Genomic DNA, 20,479 nt, shown 5'->3' on the forward strand with positions numbered 1-20,479 from the left:
GTAGTGGGGAGGGGCATGGCTTTCAGGTTGTTCAGCAATTCTTAAATTATATCATCTTGATCTATTTTCCAGGATAGTTGTTTTTGTTACTAGATACCTTACATTTTTTCTTTTTTTTTTTCCAGTCTATCGACTTTGTTTTAATATTTCCTGTCTCATGGAATCATGAAATCCTATTTGGTCCATTCTAATTTTCAGGTTGTTTGTTGCTTAATAAGGTTTTGTGCCTGTTGTTCCAACATGTTAATTCCCTTTCCAGTTCTTTCTTCTGTAGCTCTCATTTATTTTCCAATTATTTCCTCTAGCACTCACTTAAAAAAAATTTTTTTTAACTACATTGTAAACTCTTGTTTCATCTTGCTTGCGGATTTTCAGAACCATTCTTTTCTTCTTGGTTTGCATCTTGAGTTTCTATGTCACAATAATAGCTCTTTGAGGTGGAATTCTTTTCGTGTTTGCTCATTATTCTAGCCTACTTTCTGACTTTTGCCTTCATGTTAGAACCAAGCTCAGCACACTTCAAGGAAGAATGTCGAGGATGAGCTTTTGTCCTCTCAGGTCTTCTTTTTGCATCTTTCTTGAGATATTGAGTATTGCATTATTACATTATCTCAGGAACAGTTCAGGCTGGAAACCTACATGCTTTCAGTGTTCCCAAACTGGTCTGATCCAGTGCTGATCACTCTTCTTTTTGTCTAAGCTCAGCAAGATCTTTGGGTGTAGAAATAAAAACCGAAAAATTAAATGTAGGGGGTAGGGAGAGGGGGTATTTGAATTGTTGTTGTTGTTCAGTTGTTTCAGTTGTGTCCAACTCTTCATGTCCGCATTTGAGATTTTCTTGGCAAAGATGCTGGAATTATTTGCCATTTCCTTCTGCAGCTCATTTTACAGATGAGGAAACCAAGGCAAACAAGGTTAAATGACTTGACCAAGGTCACACAGCCTGTGGCTAGATTTGAACTCAGGAAGATGAGTCTTCCTGATTCCAAGCCCAGCGCTCTATCCACTGTGCCACCTAGCTGCCCAATACAGTCCATGGTTAAGGGTTAAATTACTTGATCTCTGGATTCTTACTCAGTAAAAAAGTACACATTGAAATCCCCCAAATTTCAAAAAAAAATTATCTTTTCCAGGGAGCAAATGAAATGTCAAGCTGATGGATATAAACTACAGACAGATCTCATTAGAGTGTATGTGTTTGCAAAGATGCCGCATAAACTGCTCAGTAAGGGCAAGGCACAACCTCTCTGGGTCTTAGTTTTCTCATTCTAAAATGTTGGGTTGGACTAGAATCAGGATCAGAATATAAGAGGTCATCTAGTTTAACCCTTATGGCCAATATAATTCCCATCTGCAATTGTCAATGACTGTTTATCCACTTCTACACAGTGAAGGTATAAGTACCATTTCATATTGTTAGCTTAGGCTAGTTTTAAAGCACTTGGTCTCATGATGTCCCCTCAGGTAATGGTATAGGCCTGTCCAGTTCTAAGATGGAGCCACTTGGAGGGACCTTTGAGCATGTCCAATTTGTCTAACATGGAGGCCTCTGAATCCACTACCATGTTGGTGGGGGTAGCCTCCTTTTAAAACTGATGAGATTGAGCTGCTCTCACTTTTTCCATCTTTCAACTGTGCTCTTTTCAGAAACTCCTCTCTATTGTGCACGTCATGAACTGAACTCATGAAAGGGGAAAGGATATTTGCAGCAAGCATTCCCCTACTTATCTCTGTTTTACCCTAGATCTGAGAAATGGGTCTGGTGGCATGTGTTTGTTTTGTGTAGTTTGTGCTCCTCCCTTTCAGGTCCTGGAGGTGATACCCACAAGATGGTGAGTTCAAGCCATAACGACCTTGGAGCTAGAATTGTAGGCAGAGCTCTGACCCTAACTTCCTGCTTCTCTTCTTGGCAGGAATTAATTTGAATTAAGTACTAGCAAACTATTTCAGGTGCAATATGTCATCTCCTCTTTTTTAGCCTGTTTGGTGATCCACGTCTTGATGAGTCTTGTGGTTAGCTCATCTTATATTTATTTTCTAGTCATGGATTAGGTTACCATCTTAGAGGGGAAATGTGGGCAGTGAAAAGAATTCTGAAGCCAGGAAGATCTGACTTTGACTTGCACTTTGTATGCTTACTAGCTATGTGAACTCAGGCAAGTCAACCTCTCAGAGACTTGGTTTTCTCATCTGAAACATAAGGAGGATAATAGTAACTATCTTATGGTGCATAAAAAAGCAACATATGACAAAAAAATTATTTACTATAGAAGAGGCCAATTTCCTTTTGGCATCAAATGAGATAACATGTGCTGAATACTTGGCAAATTTTAAACTACCACATCAATATTACTTATTATTATTATCTGACCTGCCTTTATGAGCAGTAGAGGAGTAACTTTTCCTATTTGGACAGTTTGCATCAATTTGGTTTCCCATATAAACCTCCTTGACATTACAACCTTGACATTACAACTTGCTGTCACCAAGTCCTATTGACTTTACCTTCATCACATTTCTCATGTGTGCCTCTTTCTCTCCTCTGACACTGCCACCACTCTGGTGCAGGATCTCATTACCGCAGACTTTAATTATTTGCAATAGCTTGCTGGTAGGTCTCCTTGTCATAAGTATCTCCCCGCTCACTGCCATTTTTCCATTAAGGTGCTCAAGTGGTCTTCCAGAGCAGGGGTCTTATTATATCGCCTCCCTATTCAATAAACTCCAGTGTTTCCTGATCACCTTCAGGATAGAATATAAAATCCACTGGCATTCAAAGCCCTTTATAATCTGCTCCTCCTCCAGTCTTTTCTGTCTTCTTACCCTCACCATACTCAGCAATCCAGGAATTTTTACTGGCTGTGCCCCATGCCAGGAATGCTAATCATCCTCATTTCTGCCTCTGGGCTTTCTTTAAGTCCCAGTTAAAATGTCACTTTCTGTAGGAAGCCTTTCCAGATTCCCTTTAATGCTATTGCCCTCCCTCTATTGATTATCTCTAATTTATCATATTGTGTGTGTGTGTGTGTGCGCGTGTGTGTACACCCCTTTTTTTCCACATAGTTGTTTGCATGTTGTCTCCCTCATTAGACTGTGAGCTGCTTGAGAGCAGGGACTGTCTTTTGCCTTTCTTTGTATTCCCAGCAGTTGGTGCAGTACTCAGCACACAGTAGGTGGGATAAATACTTGTTGACTTGCCTTGCCTTACCTTGTCTCTTAATTTATATAAACCAGAATTCTTTAAAACCAGTTCCTCAGAAGCTGACACAAGTCTACTCTACAATTGTATTTGAGATCGATCCTTAGCAATAGTATCATTGGGCTTGTCTATTTTTTAACTAATTTTTTTTCAACAAACAAAAAGTCTTTTCTTCCTTTTCCCCCAACCCATGGTGGGGAGGGGGATAATAAATATCCATAGACAAGCAAAACAAATTCCTGCATTGGCCAAATCCAAAAAATAAATGTCTTATTTTACACCCTAATCCCTGAGCCCCTCTGTCAAGAAGAGGACAGCATGTTTCATAAGGATCCTTTGGAATCACAGTTGGTTATTGTACTGGTCAGTTCTTAAGCCTTTCAAAGCTGTTTATCTTCACAATGATGTCATTGTATAAATTGTTCTGGTTCTGCTCACTTCATTCTGTGTCAGTTCATATAAGTCTTCCCATGTTTCTCTTAACCATCACTTTTAATAATTTCTTATAGCACAATAGTGTTTCATCACATTCATATACGATAATTTGTTCAACTACTCTCCAACTGAGTGGCATCTCCTAAGTTACTTGTTCATTAACGCCACAAATAGATCTTTTTTCCTCTTTTTTCACCTTTGTGATAAAAGGTTATACAGTCTAGCAGGTTTGGCGTCATAGTTTCAAATTGCTTTCCATATGCCTGGACCAATTCACAGCTTCACCAACAGTACGTTAATGTGCCATTAATGTATATTAGTATTTCCTACAGTCTCTTCTTAACAGGGAGCTACAGTAAGGCCTACCTCAGAATTCTATGTAGTAATGTGAGAAGAGTAATTCTGAGAAGAGTCTTTGGGCTAGAATTGATAAAAAAAAAATCATACAAGAGACAATAAAGATACTAGAGGCATAGCATAAAAAAGCAACATAGGACAAAAAAAATTATTTACTATAGAAGAGGCTTATTTCCTTTAGGCATCACGTTCAGGATAATGGTTTGTTGCCTAAGAGGGAAAAAGTTTCCTTCTTAAAAACGGAGAAAGTTCCAGTTTATTATAATTTGGGGTTCTAGCTAAGCCTAGGTCCTTTTTAAATTATTTACTTATTTATTTTTGGCTAGGCAATGGGGTTAAGTGACTTGCTCAGGGTCACACAACTAGTAAATGTCAAGTGTCTGAGGCCAGATTTGAACACAAGTCCTCCTGATTCCAGGGCTGGTGCTCTATCCATTGTGCCACCTAGCTGCCCCAGTCTAGGTCCTTTTGCATGTGACTCACCTAATTGACCGACAGAATGATGATGTAACATGGTATGACAATGAGAAGGGGAGTTGGTGTGAGAGTTATTTTGAGGGTGAGGTGGGAGGAAGGATAGACAGAAAGATAGATAGTTCCAAACTCTTTGAGGAAAGACTCATGGAAGTGATACACATGTGGGGGAATGCTGGTCAACATGATTCTGATATCCAATCTGCCTCACTAGAGTCTTTGCAGATTTTTCCCCCAGCATGAGGTTAGGACCTCTCTTTTGGTTGATCTGAGTTCTAGTTTCACTTTCCTCTAGAACTGTTATACATTTTCTGGTATATCATAATCCTGTATATAACTTCTCCAATTTCTATATGTTGGATAAATGCGCTTACTCACTATTCACTGTTTGTGATGGTATTTTGTAAAACTAGCATTTGGTAACAAGGAGTTAAGCCACTGGGTAAAACTGGGGTAAAGATAATATAATTTTAGTTCAGTGTTAGAGCTGAGTGTTCCTTCTCCTGCCCTCAAGGCAGTGATTGAAATCTTCTCTACTCAGAGTTAGTCCAGACCTCAGTTCATATCTCTCAGTGACTCTCACAACCTGTATTTTAGATAACCCATGTGGAGATAGATATCTTACTTTGGCAGCACAACTACATTTATCCTGTAAATAGTTTACTTCGAATATGTTTGTTTGTTTTTCTCCCATTAGATTGTAAGCTCCTTGAGGGCAGAGGGACTATCTTTTACCTCTTTTTGTATCCCTGACACTTAGCACAGTGCCTTACACAGAGTGGGAACTTAAATGTCTATTGAATTGAAGATGTTATAAGCCTACCATGAAATTTAAGTGATTCTTAAATTCTGTCAAAGATTTGCTTCTGCTTTGTGTTTAATGATAACATTTATGTAGAGACAGTGTAGTATAGTAGCTAGAGATCTGCGCATGGAGTGAAGAAGACTTGTGTTTAAGTATTGCCTGTGATAATTAATGGCTGCATGATCCAAGAAATTCACTTATACTCTCATTGGCCCCAGATCACTCAGTTTTCCATTGATAGAGGAAGCTTCTCACCAGAATTCCCTCTACCAATAAAATATCATTTATAGAAACAGTAACAACCCACATTTAAGTAATGCTTTCCTATATGCTTTTCTTATAGCAACCCAGCACAAGAAGTACCCCCATTTTACAGAGAAGGAAAACTAAGGCTAAGAAAGGATACGGGATTGGCCTATAGACATAAACTGATTATTCTCAGACTTAATTTCATTTGCAATTTCAATGATATCTCTATCATAGCTTACTGTCTTATGAGATTATGAAACATTGTTTGTCGTTAAAAGCATTTATGACAATATTTTCTTTGTAATCATCTTTGGAGTATACAACAAGGAAAACAGAATACCTGTTTTATTTTTAATCATTCCTCACATTGTCTTTGCACTGTATCTTGTCTCTCTGGATTAGCCAATTTTTTTTTATCTCTTCTCTCTATACTCACGCACCTGGATCATTAGAAAATATACACACAAATAAGAAACTAATGTGTCTCTATGATCTTTGAAGACCGGTAATTATTTCCTTCTATATAAGTTAAAGGTATTTCAGAGGTCCAGGTATGAGTACTTGACCGGATCTAACAAAAACTTCTCTATGAGTCTTTATCAAGTGGCATGGCTAAAAATTTGTTCACTCTATGGCCAATCTGGTGATGATTTTGGATATTCTCCAAATATATTTAGGGTGGTCTCTGGATGAAAAATACACATCATTTCCAGGTCAATACCTGAAGCCTTCCAACTTGGTAGGGCCTGCTAGAGTTTATGTTTCACATGACATGGTATTTGGATACCTGTGCTTACAGCCATGCCATAGTGATCATAGCCTCATGGATCTGTAGGTAGGAGATCTCAGAGTCAATCTAGCATCTTCATCTCACAGATGAGAAAACTGAGGGCCAGGAGGTTTACTGTTGCTTTTCCAAGAACACATAAGAGGTAAGTGGTAGAGCCAAGATTGGAAACTGGAGCCAACATTCCTTCTACTCCATCAGCAGTGTCAAACTCTAGTGGAAAGAGGCCACTAAACCATACACAAGGACTTGTGGACCACATATTGACTTAGAAAACCAAAATTTAATACTATTTTGTATTTTATTTTGTTAAATATCTCCCTGATACATTTTAATCTGGTTCGGTAGCACTGGAAAGTTTTTATGGACCCATGTTTTTGAAGCCTCTGTAGTACACCATGATGCTTCCTTACAAGATGAGGTATCAGAGGACTTTAGTGGAGGAAATTAAATGTACTAAGTGAAAAAGGGGGAAAAAAAGCTAGCCAGTCACATAAAAATGAATGACAGGTGATGTATATGATCTGTGACATGTGGGTTTTGCTTTCCAGAGGGTTGAGCTAGAAGTGATGGATAGAAGTTGCAAAGAAGCAAACTTAGACTTGATAGAAATAAAAATATCCTAAAGAAGTAGAGCTAGCCAGTTGTGGAAAGGGTTGCCTTGGGAGTGCCTCATTGGAGGTCTTCAAGAAAAGGTTGGATAACCACTTCTCTGGTATGTTTATAAATAGGATGCTTTTTTTTAAAGGTGTGAGTTGGAATAGATGACCACTGAGATCTCTTGTAACTCTGAAATTATGATTCTGTGACTAATGGGAGCTTAAGCCACATTAGTAAGACTTTGGTGAGGAGAATGAAGGTGGTGATGGTCTCATTTTATAACCTCTGTCAGATATAGAATGTGGAAAAGGAATTAGATTTGTTTTGGTTAGCCCTCAAGGACAAAACTAAGACTGATCAGAAGTTACAAAGATTTCAGCTCAATATAAAGAAAAACTTCTCAACAATTAGAGCTATTCAAAAGTGGATTGTGGTACATTTAGTGGTGGGGAACTCCCTAGTCTGATGATTTTTTCAAGCAAAGGTTTGATACTGTTGTCGTTGTTGTTTTAGTCACGTCTGACATTCCTTGACCCCATTTGGGGTTTTCTTGGCAAAGGTACTGGAGTGGTTTGCTATTTCCTTCTCCAGCTCACAAATAGGGTTAAATAACTTGCCTAGGGTCACACAGCTATTAAGTGTCTGAGGCCAGATTTGAACTCAGGATGACTCATCTTCCTGACTCCAGGCCTGGCATTCTATCCACTGTGGCCCCTTAACTGCCCGGGGTTGGATAACCACCCATATATTACTTCATAGACATTACTCCATGGTTAAGGGTTAAACTACATGATCTCTGGGTTTCTCACCTCCTCAGAAAGTACACAGAAACTCTGAAGAGACTTTATGGTCTGTCTGTCTTCAGAAGTGAGCACTGAAGCTGAAGTAGCTGGAAGATTACCAAAGAAATGAACAAGTCCAAGGGCAAAGCGTTAGGGGATGGCTACGCTTAAGGGGCAAGAGGAGGAAGAGCAAAGAAGACCAACATAGACTTTCAGAAAGATGGGGGTGGGATGGGGAATGAGGTGGGAAGTGTCATGGAAGACAGTAAAACAGACAACATTAAAGAAAGGGAAGTGGTCGGTATCAAATACTGCAGACCAGTCAAGAAGATTAAGAACTAAGATGTCATTGCATTTAGCAATTAGGTCACTGATTATGTTTGTAGCAGACTTGGAGTGGGAAGATAGAACCAACAAATACATACTACTCTTTCTAGAAATGTAATAGGACAGTATTGAGGGGTGGGAAGAATAAAATGGTGAAGAAAAAATTGTCAGGTGACATTTATCTAAATTTCTTTTAAAATTACAAGGATGAAATATTATTTTGGTACTTAGTATAAGTTGGTCCCACATTAAAGTCTCTGCTTCAGCAGATTGTGAAAACTGATATCAATCTTAATTAACTAGGCAAAAGTAAGGTGTCATTAAGCACAGAGATGTCACTAAATGCCTTCAAGGTTCTTCTTTTCTTTATTGAAAAAAAACTGAAAATATTAGCTACTAATTTTTATCCTCCTCTTCCCCCTACCCAGAGTGGCTGGGCTTGTGGTACACAATACTATGGGAACCAATATTATTATGCCAACTACCCTTTTTCTGTAGAATGCTCCTAGTGTAAATGATCTAATTTCACTATGGACTTAGTTTTAAATGTACCGTTTCTAAATATTTTGTTTTTCAGTTTTCTTTTTTCTTTCTGTGCATAAATAATCCAATATTTAATAACACCATAATTCTGTGAAATAAGGGAATAAACGTTCTTTCACCTAAGAGGCTTATAAGACAGTCCATAATATTTAGAAATGAAAGAGAACTTGAGAAACATCTACTCTATCTCTAACCTATTCTGTGAAGTAATTTTCTCAATTATCAAGCATTTTTTCCCTTAGATTCCCCCACCCACACCACAGAGAACAGATAGAAAGGAAGAAACATAGAGATTTAGAATAAATGATTAGCATTTAGATAGTGCTTTAAGGTTTGCTAAGTGATTTAGAAATATTATATTCTTTGAGCCTCACAATAATCCTGAGGAATAGGGTCTACTATTATTCCCATTTTACAGATGAGAAAACTGACTCAGAGGTTGTGACTTTCCCAGGGTCATATAGCTTATTAATGTCCAAGGCTATATTTGAACTCAGGTTTTCCTGACTTCAGATCCAACACTCTACCCATTGTTCCATCTAGCCACAAAGAAAGATAAAAAGAAATAACCCTTGTATCATATGAGCAAAGTCAAGCAAAACCACTTTCTACCTTGCCACATCCAAAAATGTTTCTCATAACGTATATTTGAACATCATCTTTCACGTGCAGAATAGGACTAGTAATACCTAAAGGGTTTATCAAGAGAAAGAAAATAGAAACTTTGCAACCTTTAGTATGTGACTAATATAGCATTGTAAATATTGTTATCAGTAGAAGCCTCATTGTTTCAGCCTGAATTTCTTCCAGTGTTCAGGGTTCTGCATTTTAATTGAGGCAGAAGTGGGTGAGTATCAAGGATTAAGAACAATTCTATCCTCACTCCTTGAACAACCTTAGGACCTCAGAGGATTAAGACTGTCCCCATTCTGTGAGGGATTACCATGAAGTTAGTCTAACTTGGATGAGGACGAAGAGAGGAAAAAAACCCAACAATATCTAAAAAAGACTCTAGCATGGACATTCCCATCCCTCATCTACTTCTCAGTTCATTGAGCTCAGAAAACACAGAAGGCTGGCTATCAGAAGATGAAATTTTTGGTTGTGAAGACCTTCTAAGCACATAAGGGTTTTGTTTAGGTTGGCAGAGTGAATATCCACACTAAGTATTTCAAAAGAACTGATTTTATTGATATTCTAGATTGCCTGGCTCAAGAAGTACAGAAACTGAGGACAGAAATTGGGAAAATATGGAAACCTGAGTCTGTGGGACATGAACTTTCCCCCAAGAAGTAAATTTACAATGTCCAACCATTAAAATGATCATCTGTCAAATATCCAAGATTCAACAAGTAAAACTGTTCATTTCCCTCAAAGCAAAAATTCTAAACACTTATTTTTAGGAACAGGAATTTATTGAATATACCATTTATACACCCAGTACCATAACTGGCCTCCACCTGAGTGTTTGAGTTACATACACAGCTTAAAAATAGGTAGGGGTTGGTGAAAGTGGACAGTGAAGTAACACTAACTGGTAATTAGACACTCATATACTGAAATATTGGTTGGCTGATTCATTGTTCGCATGGGTTTTAGTTACATTTCCTAACATCTTATCTGTTGTTACAAATGTGCTGAAGTGCAGGCAATATGGTATATTTTGAAAGATACTTTTTCACAATAAAAAAAGGAATACACAAAAGTAATGGTTAGTTCTCTTCATGGTGGAGACGAGGATAGTCTTCAACAAAGTTGAGGTTGTGTTATAAAAATTAATTTTGTGTTTTCTTTTTTAAAGCAAATCTGTCTTATAAATGCTTCCAGAGTTTGTCATTCATTACAGTTGAGAAGAGTTAGTTAGCTTGGTATAGTTGCCACCATAAGTGTTGACAAATTAAGTTCTTCCTCATCAGTCACAGTCCAATAGTGCTCTGTTTATATTACAGCAGTCCTAATGTGAACTCTCTATTGTTCTCAACATTTGTTCTTAACATTCACATCTTCGTCTGTGAAAATGATTCAGGTTTTTCATATGGATCAGATACATCCCCAACTTTTTCAAGCTTCTTTGTTTTGTCATCATTATCAAACTGGGCTTCAATCTCCGTTGGATTGACGTAGGTGTAGAAATATGCCATGATGGCAAATATAAAGCAAACAACCAACAGCAGTGAGGCAAAGATAATGTATTCAGCCCACTTTAAAGGTATAGAAGTAGTTGAGAGAAAAGGGAGGGAAAAATTGTTATTAGATACAGACTTCAGGGAAATTCTCCTATGTCTAACAGCTACCTGCATCCATAATGTAGAAAGTACAGAGCCATGGAGCTCTGGCTATGGCAATAAAGACAGCTGGGTCACTGGTACTAACAATACTGACGACTCAAATATGAGCTTAATAATGTAGCCAATTCTCTCTGCCCAAGTGGAGCTCAAAAGGACTGAACATAACCAGGGCTCTTTCAAACATCTACTTACCTGTTCACCAAACTGGCCTGCTCCAGCCACAATAAGAACAATGATGTTCCCAAAAGCCACTGTGAGCAGCCAGCCTGCTTGAAGTACTGACTTCATGTTGGAAGGAGCCTGTAGAAATAAGGCATTAACAAAATGTTAATTCAAATTCAACAGTAGGAAGATTTGATTAACTGCTTGGTTGGTACTAAAATTTTATCATCAAGCCAATCATTCTGGCTTACATATAGAAAAGAAAAAGGATCATTAGCTAAGTCAAGTGTTAAAATACCCTTGCAATAGTCACTTACCTAGTACAAGATAAGGAATTATATATGAATATATACATATGTATCATATATAAATCAAACCAAATTAATTTTTTGTTAAAATTTCAAGTTTTGAACTGTCTCCCTCCCTCCTTCCCCACCCTGAACTAGAGAAGACCACCATTTGACACAGATTTATAAATATACGTAAAAACCATACTATACATACTTCTATTTATCAGTTCTTTCTCTGAAGCTGGATAACATTTTCTTTCATTGGTCATTTGTAGTTGATCTGAGTATATAGTACTTACAATAACTTGGTTGTTCACAATTTTTTTTAACAACAATGCTGTTACTATACACAATAGTCTCTTGTTTCAGCTCAACTTTTCTTTATTTCATGCAATTCTTTCCGTGTTTTTCTAGAATTAACCAGTTCATCATTTCTTAGGAAAAGATTATTTTCCCTTAGCTATCTAGACACTAACTAGGTTGACATTAAATGTGATCTTAATGAGTATTTTAAAATATTGTTTCTGGAGATAATTCCTATGTGAACCAGTCTAGTTGCTACCAAACAGCTGCTGAATTAGAGTATTTAGAATCACTAATACAGTTTATCCTCTGAAGAAGAGTCTAAAATTATTAGATGGAAACAATCTTTCTCAACATGCATAAGTCAATGATTATACTAATCTCTGGCACCAGCCTGCCTCATCAAGTTTTTCCTGCACACAAATGTTTCCCTAGAAAATCATTCATCTGAGAAAATTAATTTGATGAGAGAGAACAGTAACAATTTAGGATTGTTTAGTAGACCTTAGACCTGCTTTAGTAGATATTTGATTAAAGCCACGATTCTAATGAACTGGATCTATTGAACTACTCCAGCCCATATACTGTTAATGTTGTACTTTGCTAGTTATTACAAAGAATGTTTGGCTAGGTGAGAAATCAAACAGCATTTGGTTTATTCTGAACTTTATTCTGAACTGATGATGTGGTTTGATGCCTCAAAAATCTTTTATGGATTCTCATTTATAGCACTGAGAAAAGAAATATGGCTGGAACTATACTGATAATTGTTATTGACACTTATATGGCCACATACCTAAGTGCTTATAGGAAGACCTTATGAGGATCACAGAGTTTTAGAGATAGAAAAAATCTAGTTCAACATCTCAATTTTTACAGATGCGAGGTAAAATAACCTGAGGTTGCAAGAACAGGAAATAGTGGAGATCATTCCACTATATCACACCTTTCAGGACATTTTGGAATAGATAAATATCTACCTTATGATGTAAGTCCTGAAGTCATAGGAGATATAACCATTCTTTTTGTTTGTTTGTTTGTTTGTTTGTTTTGGTTTTGGTTTGGTGAGGCAGTTGGGGTTAAGTGGCTTGTGGCTTTCCCAGAGCCACACAGCTGGTAAATGTTATGTGTCTGAGGCAGGAGAGTATAATCATTCTTTTAGTCAATGTTTCTATGAATTCAATACTTTTATGAAGTATTATTTTGCTACTTTGAAATGTTTTTTTTAAGTGTTCTCAATGAGAACAGAAACTACTACACAGTTGAACTGTCCTAAGACATTAGTTATAGAGAATGGCAAAATTTTAATTGATTTAAAAAAAAAAACTATTCTTGAATATCACCCTTTGCTCCAGAACTTCAGTAAATGGCTAGGATGGTCATCAGGGTAGGATGCTTCCCATCATTCCAATTCAGATTGGGTCAGTTGCTTACATGGCTTAGTATGAACAAATGTTCATGCGAACCTTAAGTGAAATTAAGAACAAAATTGTTCTAATACTGATTCAAAGAGAAATGTATTCAATGTGTATGAGCTCATGATATTGCTAGATCTATAATCTAAATAACAAGGGTACAGATGTGAATGTTTTTAGAGAGAGAACAGATGAATACAGAACCTGTGAATATGAGAACTCCAAGCCAGTTATGGAGAAGACAACTTCACCACAGGTGAGAAGGAAATATTGTGGGATCTGAAAAGCCATATTGACCGTATTGGGTGGGATATCTGCAAAACTCTTAAATTCTAGGCCATCAGCATCACACTAAAGTAGTGAGGGAAGAGATAGAGAGAGAAAAGAGATTAATACATTTTTTTTCTTCTTAAAAAAGAACAGTAATGGCATTTTAAAGGTTAAGGGACAGTCATGAATTTTGTTTTCTTTTAACCAAGATACACACTCAGCATTTCCAATGAAGTTTAAGGAAGATAACTTAATTCACATGAAAGAATTATGACATTACATCATTATGGACTATAAAAGTGTTTGCCACTAATACTTCTTTCAAAGGGTGAGAATTCAAGCAGAAGTACAGTTTTCTTAAGGCATCTTAACAGGATAAAAATCTGTCTCAAACATCCTCTAGTAGTCCCTAACATCTCAAGATGACAGGGCTTGATTTTTTTTTAATTTTAGAATAAGATTACTCCCTTTTAAAATAAAAAATCAAAAAGATTGTTTAAATGTTCTCTGGTTTTTAGGAAATTAGAATTAAAATTAGAAAAAATGTTTAGTAAGATAAATCCCAAATTAAAATAAATCCTAAATTGATAACTACCTTCAAAACACTAGAAATATAATAGTATTAACTATAGTTAATTGGGGTGGGGTAGACACAAATAGCACAGAAGTTTGTAGCAAATCTGCTAAAATGGGATTGGTAATTTACCTTTGTTATCACATAGGTGTATGCACTGCCAAATTCAAGTTTTGGAGAACGACGTTCGCAGCCCCCTAAAATTTGGATAGTTTTTCTATTGAAGACGGGAAAAAGGATTTCTCATTTAATAGCCATTTTTTCATAAGCAGAGGCTTTCCTATAGTATTTTTAATTGAAAAAGTTCAATTAATAAACATTTATTTCTTCACCACCATCATTGGTGGAGGTGGGGAACTCCCTTGTTACAAACATGCATAGATAAACAAATGAAATCCCACACTGGTTGTGCCCCAAAAATGTCTCAATCTGCATCCTGAGTCTATCATCTCTTTGGCAGAAGTTGGGTAGCATGCTTCAACAATGGGCCTCCTAGTATTGCAGGTGGTCATTGCTTTGATTAGCATTGCTTTCAAAGTTGTTTTATTTATAGTGTTGTTATTATATGTTATTATGATTAAGCTCATTTTACTCTGCATTGGTTCATACAATTCTTCCCAGATTTCTCTGAAACAGACCTTTTCATAATTTCTCATAGTAAAATAGTATTCCATTACATTCAAATACCATAATGTGTTCAGCCATTCCCCAATTGATAGGTACCCCCTTCTAGTTCTTTGTCACCACAAAAAGCTGTCATAAATATTTTGAACATATGAATTCTTTTCCTCTTTCTTTGATCTCTTTGGGACATAAGCCTAGTAGTGATATTTTGAGGTTATAGCCTAGTAGTGATATTTTGAGGTTATACTGTATGCACCATTTAGTAAGTTTTGGATTGTATTTCCAACTTGCTTTCCTAAATGGCTAAACCAATTCACAATTCTACAAATGGTGTACTAGTATACTTATTTTTCTGCAACCTTTTCAACATTTGTCATTTTTCCTTTTTGTCATTTTTGTCAATTTGATGGGTGTGAAGTGGGACTTCAGAGTTACTTTAATTTGTATTTCTTTGGTTATTAGTAATTTAAAGCATTATTTCATATGCTACTGATAACATAGATTTTTTTTTTCCTCTGAAGACTGCCTGTTCATAGTGTTTGACCATTTGTCAGTTGGGGAATAGCTCTTACTCTTATAAATTTACATCAGTTCTTTATATACTTGGAAATGAGAGACTTATCAGAAAAATTTGCTGCAAAGATTTTTTTTCTTAGTTATCTGCTTCCTTTCTAATTTTAGCTAAATTGATTTTGTTTGTGTAAAAACGTTTACATTTTATGTAATCAAAATTGTCCACTGTATCTTCTGTGATATTCTCAAACCTTTGTTCGGTCATGAACTGTTCCCTAATCCATAGAACTGAGAGGTAATCACTTCCTTGATCTTCTAATTTATTTATAATATTGCCCTTTATATTTAAGTCATGTATTCACTGGAACTTATTTCGGTATACTTCGTGAGATTGCTAGTTTCTGGCATACTGCATCTCAGTTTTGCCCGAATTCTTTGTCAAAGATTAAGTTCTTACTTCAGTTTCTAGGTTTTTCAAACATTCTTCTACTGTGTTTCTTTGTTCCTACATGCTGTCTACCTAACCTGTTCCATTGATTGATCTCTCTATTATACAGTACCCAGTCATTTTGATGACTGCTTCAATTTAGTGTGAGATCTGGTAATGACAGGCATCCTTTCCACTTTTTTTCCCCATTATTTCCCTTAAGGTTCTTGACCTTTCATTCATCTAGATTAATTTTGCTATTTTTTTCTAGCTCTATAAAGTAATCCTTTGATAATTTGATTGGTTTGGCACTGAATAAATTAATTTAGGTAGCATTGTCATTTTATTATATTGGTCTCGTCTATCCAAGAACTATTACTATTTCTCCAACACAGAATATGATGCCCCACAGAACAAACTGATCATCCAAAATCATTACACCATTAACTCAGCTTTGAGTACTCAATACCTTCCCAACTCCCTCAGCCTCCTCTGTTGTCTGCTTTCCTTTTAGAGAGGGCAAAAGTCTAGACTTTTCAGATAATCCTCCATTTTACACCTACAGTTCTGTTTGGTTTGGACTCTACAGAACATGATATGCCTGTGCTGGCTACTCTCTGGTGCCCCACCTCTGCTTTCCAGCTTCCTTTGCTGAATTGTCTTCTCCCGTTAAATTGTAAGCTCATTGAGGGCAGGGACTGTCTTTTTTTTCCCTTTGTATCTCCAGTACTCAGCACAGTGCCTGGCACATAGCAGGCGCTCTATAAATGTTTATTGTATGTCTCTATTTCTCTAGAGTGTTTTGTACTCAATATTCATAATAGTTCCTGTGTTTTGGTAGGTAGATTCCCATTTTTTTTATAGATTCTGTAGTTGTTCTAAATTGAATTTCTCACTATAAGCATACATACTTTCTACATATATAAACTTTATAAGTACACATACTTCCTGCTGAGTTTTATTGCAAATATATATATAGATACTGATGATTCATGTGGATTTCTTTTACATTCCACAAGTTTGCTGACATTGTTTTAGGTAATTTTTATTTTCCTCTCTAAGGTTCACTAAATAAACCATTATGTTATCTGCAAAAAAGCAATACTTTTGTTTTCTCTTTGTCTATATTTATTTCTTCAACTTCTTTTTCTAGCCTTATTTCTATAGCTAGCATTTCTAGCACTATGTCAAACATTAGCGGTAATAATAGATATTTTGCTTTTACTCTTGATCTTCCTGTAAAGACCTTTAATTCATCCTCATTACATATAATGTTGGCTCTTAATTTTCAATAAATGCTACTTTTATTTCAAAAAGGTCTATTTATTCCTAAGTTTTCTATTATAGAAACAGATGTATATTTTCAAAAGCTTTTTCTGCATCTTTTGGATATAATCATGTGTTGTTGTTGTTTTCTGTGTTCTTATTGTCACTCTAGTTTATTCTGTTGATAATTGTCCTAATATTGAACCAACCTGGACATGGTGTACATCTTTGTGGTATGTTATTGTAGTCTCCTTACTAATATTTTGCTTCAATGTTTAATTAAAAATCGTTCTATGGTTATGGGACACTGTTTTGCAGTTTTCTTTCTGTTTTGGTTCTCCCTGATTTAGGTATCAAAAGCATATTTATATTATAAAAGGAATTTGATAGTACTCATTCTTTCCCCATTTTTTTCCCAAACAGTTGATATAATACTGGAATTGTTCTTTGAATTTCAGTAGAATTTCCTCATAACTCCAAATGACATTAAGCTTTTTTCTTTTTATTTTGGAAACTCATTTATGGTTTGTTCAATGTCTTTTCCTGAGAAGGGATTATTTAAATTTCTGTTTAATAGTCTGTTAATCTGGACATTTTATATTTTTGTAAATTATCATTCACTTCATTTAAGTCATCTTTTTGCTTCGTAGTAGACAAAATACCTCATAATAAATTCCATGTTTCTTCATTTGTTGTGAAAGTTCCTTTTTTGATAATGGTAATTTGGTTTTCTTTTTTAAAAAAAATCAAATTAGCTAATAGCTTGATTTTTTTCTCTTTTTTAAAATTAACTCAGTAGGTTGTTTGGTTTTGGTTTTTGTTCTTTTTTTTGCTTTCAGTGTTGTTAATTTCTTCTTTGATTTTCTGAATCTCTGTTTTGTATGTTTAATTGGGGTTTTTACATTTCTTGGCTTGCACACCCAATTCATTGATCTTTTTTCTTTCTTTTGTTCATAAACATGTTTAGAGATATAAATTTTTTCCCGAAGAATTGCTTTGACTGTATTCACACATTTTGGCCTGTTGTCTAGTTGGGGTCATTATCATTAATGATATTAACCATTGTTTCTATAATTTGTTCTTTGACCTGCCAATTCTTTAAGAAAAAGTTATTTAATTTCTAATTTTTAATTATTTCTCAATGGTTCCTTATTAAATGTAATTTTTATTACATTGTGATCAATAAAATATGTATCTTTAACATTTATGCTTTCATGCATTTTTTGAGTTTTTTTATGCCCTAGTACACAATCAGCTTTTGTAAAGGTACCAATGTACAGCTGAGATAAATGTATACTTCTGTCTAATTGAATAATCATCAGATGTCTATCATAAATAGACAGTTTCTATAATCCTATTAAGTGATTAACTACTTATTTATATTTTCATTAGATTAGCTAACTGCTCTAAAATAGGTATGCTGAGATTTCCCATTATTAAATTTCACTGTCTATATCTCCTTGTAATTCATTTAGCCTTTCCTTTAAGTATTTGTGTACTATGCTTTTTGGTACATATATTTTAAATACTGATATTAATCAATTTTCTATTACATCTTCAGTATAATGTAATCTCTCCAATTAATTCTATTATTAAAGATATTTTTGAGGTTGTCTTATCTGAGATTATGATCACTACCTCTGCCTTTTTGACCCTAGCTGAGACAGAATAGATTCAGACCCTTTTTAAATTTTGTGTAAACCTTTGTTTCAAGTGTGTCTTTTATTAACAACTTATTGTTGGATTCTACTTTCTAATCCATTTGCTATAATTTTCCATTTTTGGGGGTATGGGTGAGTTCATTCCATTCACATTGAGAGTTGTGATCATTAATTGTGCATTTCCCTCCATCCTATCTCTTATATTTTTTTTAATCTTTTTGTTTCCCCCTCCTTTTTACAAAGAAGAGGGAAGTAAGAGATGAATGTGCTCAGCATCAGCATTCTGTGCTTGATGTACTCTGGTTCTACCTCCCTGTCTCACCCAATGGCTTTCCTCTTTCCCCAACTGAGACTATAGTCATAAGTTCTTGCTCTTTCTCTTTTTTCTTTAAAATCTCTCGTTGAAATCTGTTCTCCTAGATTAGAGTTCATTTTGTTTCTGATTAATTCCTTCCTGAATTTACCTTCCCTCTTGTTATCTTCTTCTCTCCCCTCTTGACTCCCTATTCTCTCCTGCTTCCCTGTTGACTGAAGTGTATTTCTGGACCCAATTCTTTGCATGTGTGTAAGTGAATGTGGATGTATTCTACCTTCCTTTGACTCATTCAGATGAAAAAAAAGTTCAAGTGTTGTCTGATCCCCTTATCTCTTCATCCTTATTTGTATAATCTTCTAACTGCACACCTTGCTTGTGGGAATCTGATGCTCTAGGTCTTTGCTGGAGTAGTTGTAGGGTGAAGCTGTACTGTACTGCTACCTTCTATTTCACCATCTTTACTGGTCTTTGCTTTGATTCTATTGTTTTCAAAGAAAATAAAGCTTAAAATCCCCACTTGAAATTTTTTTCAATGTACTCACGTGCCCGAAGTAAAAAACTCATAATCACTGGCATTGTAACTGGTAATATTCTCATACAATTTTCCATCCATGTTGACAGTGATGGTTTGATCCAAGCCATTGACAAATCTGAAAGGTTTGACAATGATTTAGGTGTCTTTTGAAACACAATAAAGTATAGAATCTTGAGCATTTAACATGTTATCACTAGTTTTCTAATAGAGCCTCCATATTTTACTATCTTTCTTAAGATCTACTCTTTGATGGAATTTCTGTTCAAAATATTTCGCTATAACACTTAGAAAACAATAGCTCCAGGGGCAGCTGGGTGGCACAGTGGATAGAGCACCTTCCCTGGAGTCAGGAGGACCTGAGTTCAAATCCAGCCTCAGACACTTACTAGTTGTGTGACCCTGGGCAAGTCACTTAACTCTGATTGCCTTCCCCACTCCAAAATTAATTCATTTAAAAAAAAAAGAGTTCTCCTAATATTTAAACACATTTACTATAGCATTTACTCTATAGGCTGCTTTGTTTAGTGCCAAATCTGGAAGAAATTCCTTTACTTATTTTGACATGATGAAAATAAATGCATTAAAGCAAAAAGAAAAGTTTCAACTACGAAACAAACGTAAATAAGGTACAGAATTCTAAAGGTGCTAAAATTACCATAATGACAAAGCAGAAAGAACACTGCAGTAGGGATTGAAAAACCTGGATTCTAATACTGGCTTTTCTACCCAGATATCAGATGACTTTGGGCAAGAAAATTGAGGCTGAAAGCTTTGTTGTTTTTTTCCCCTAAAAAAGTAGGATATACTAACAAGGAAAATAAGTACTTTGAAAGTCTTAAGGCACTATAAAAATGATCAGAATTTAATAATTAATAAAAGGTAATTTATAGATTGTAAAACAATTCAGGTTGAAACCTAACCTCTTATCTGAGATTCTAAGGCACTTACAGAAATGCAAAATACACTTAATACATAACTATTTCAAATTCTAAAATTACTAGAATTTTCTGGGCACCACTTTCAGGAGAAAGATTCAAAACAAAGAGACTGGTTCATTTAAGGTATTCATTTTTTTAAAAGTCCTTCTAAAATGTATGCTGGAGTCACTCTAAATAGTTTAAGTATCTGTGATTTCTAGTTTCTAACCAGATCATTAGAATTTATTTCACTGACTGAATATTAATAGCATCATATTAGAAGAGCAATTAATTAGTTAAGAGTCAGAAGTTATAGATTCTAGTCCAAGAGCCAGCATTCATTTGCCCTGAGGTCACATA

General features: G+C 35.5%; 1 protein-coding gene across 1 annotated transcript in view; it reads right to left on the bottom strand.

Annotated features, from left to right (window-relative positions):
• Positions 1-9,727: 9,727 nt before the first annotated feature.
• The window catches only part of SLC15A1 (solute carrier family 15 member 1), a 66,880-nt gene continuing 56,128 nt past the window's right edge, over positions 9,728-20,479 (bottom strand). The window contains exons 19-23 of the mRNA XM_020964062.1: positions 19,210-19,317; positions 13,993-14,077; positions 13,221-13,367; positions 11,039-11,146; positions 9,728-10,759 (exon numbers count right to left, since the gene is read on the bottom strand). Of these exons, the coding sequence (XP_020819721.1) occupies positions 10,556-10,759; positions 11,039-11,146; positions 13,221-13,367; positions 13,993-14,077; positions 19,210-19,317 (652 nt within the window). The 3' untranslated portion in view covers positions 9,728-10,555. The remainder of the gene's footprint in view (positions 10,760-11,038; positions 11,147-13,220; positions 13,368-13,992; positions 14,078-19,209; positions 19,318-20,479) is intronic.

Source organism: Phascolarctos cinereus, unplaced genomic scaffold (assembly GCF_003287225.1).
Source record: "Phascolarctos cinereus isolate Bilbo 61053 unplaced genomic scaffold, phaCin_HiC Scaffold_7;HRSCAF=346, whole genome shotgun sequence".
Lineage (NCBI taxonomy): Eukaryota > Metazoa > Chordata > Mammalia > Diprotodontia > Phascolarctidae > Phascolarctos > Phascolarctos cinereus.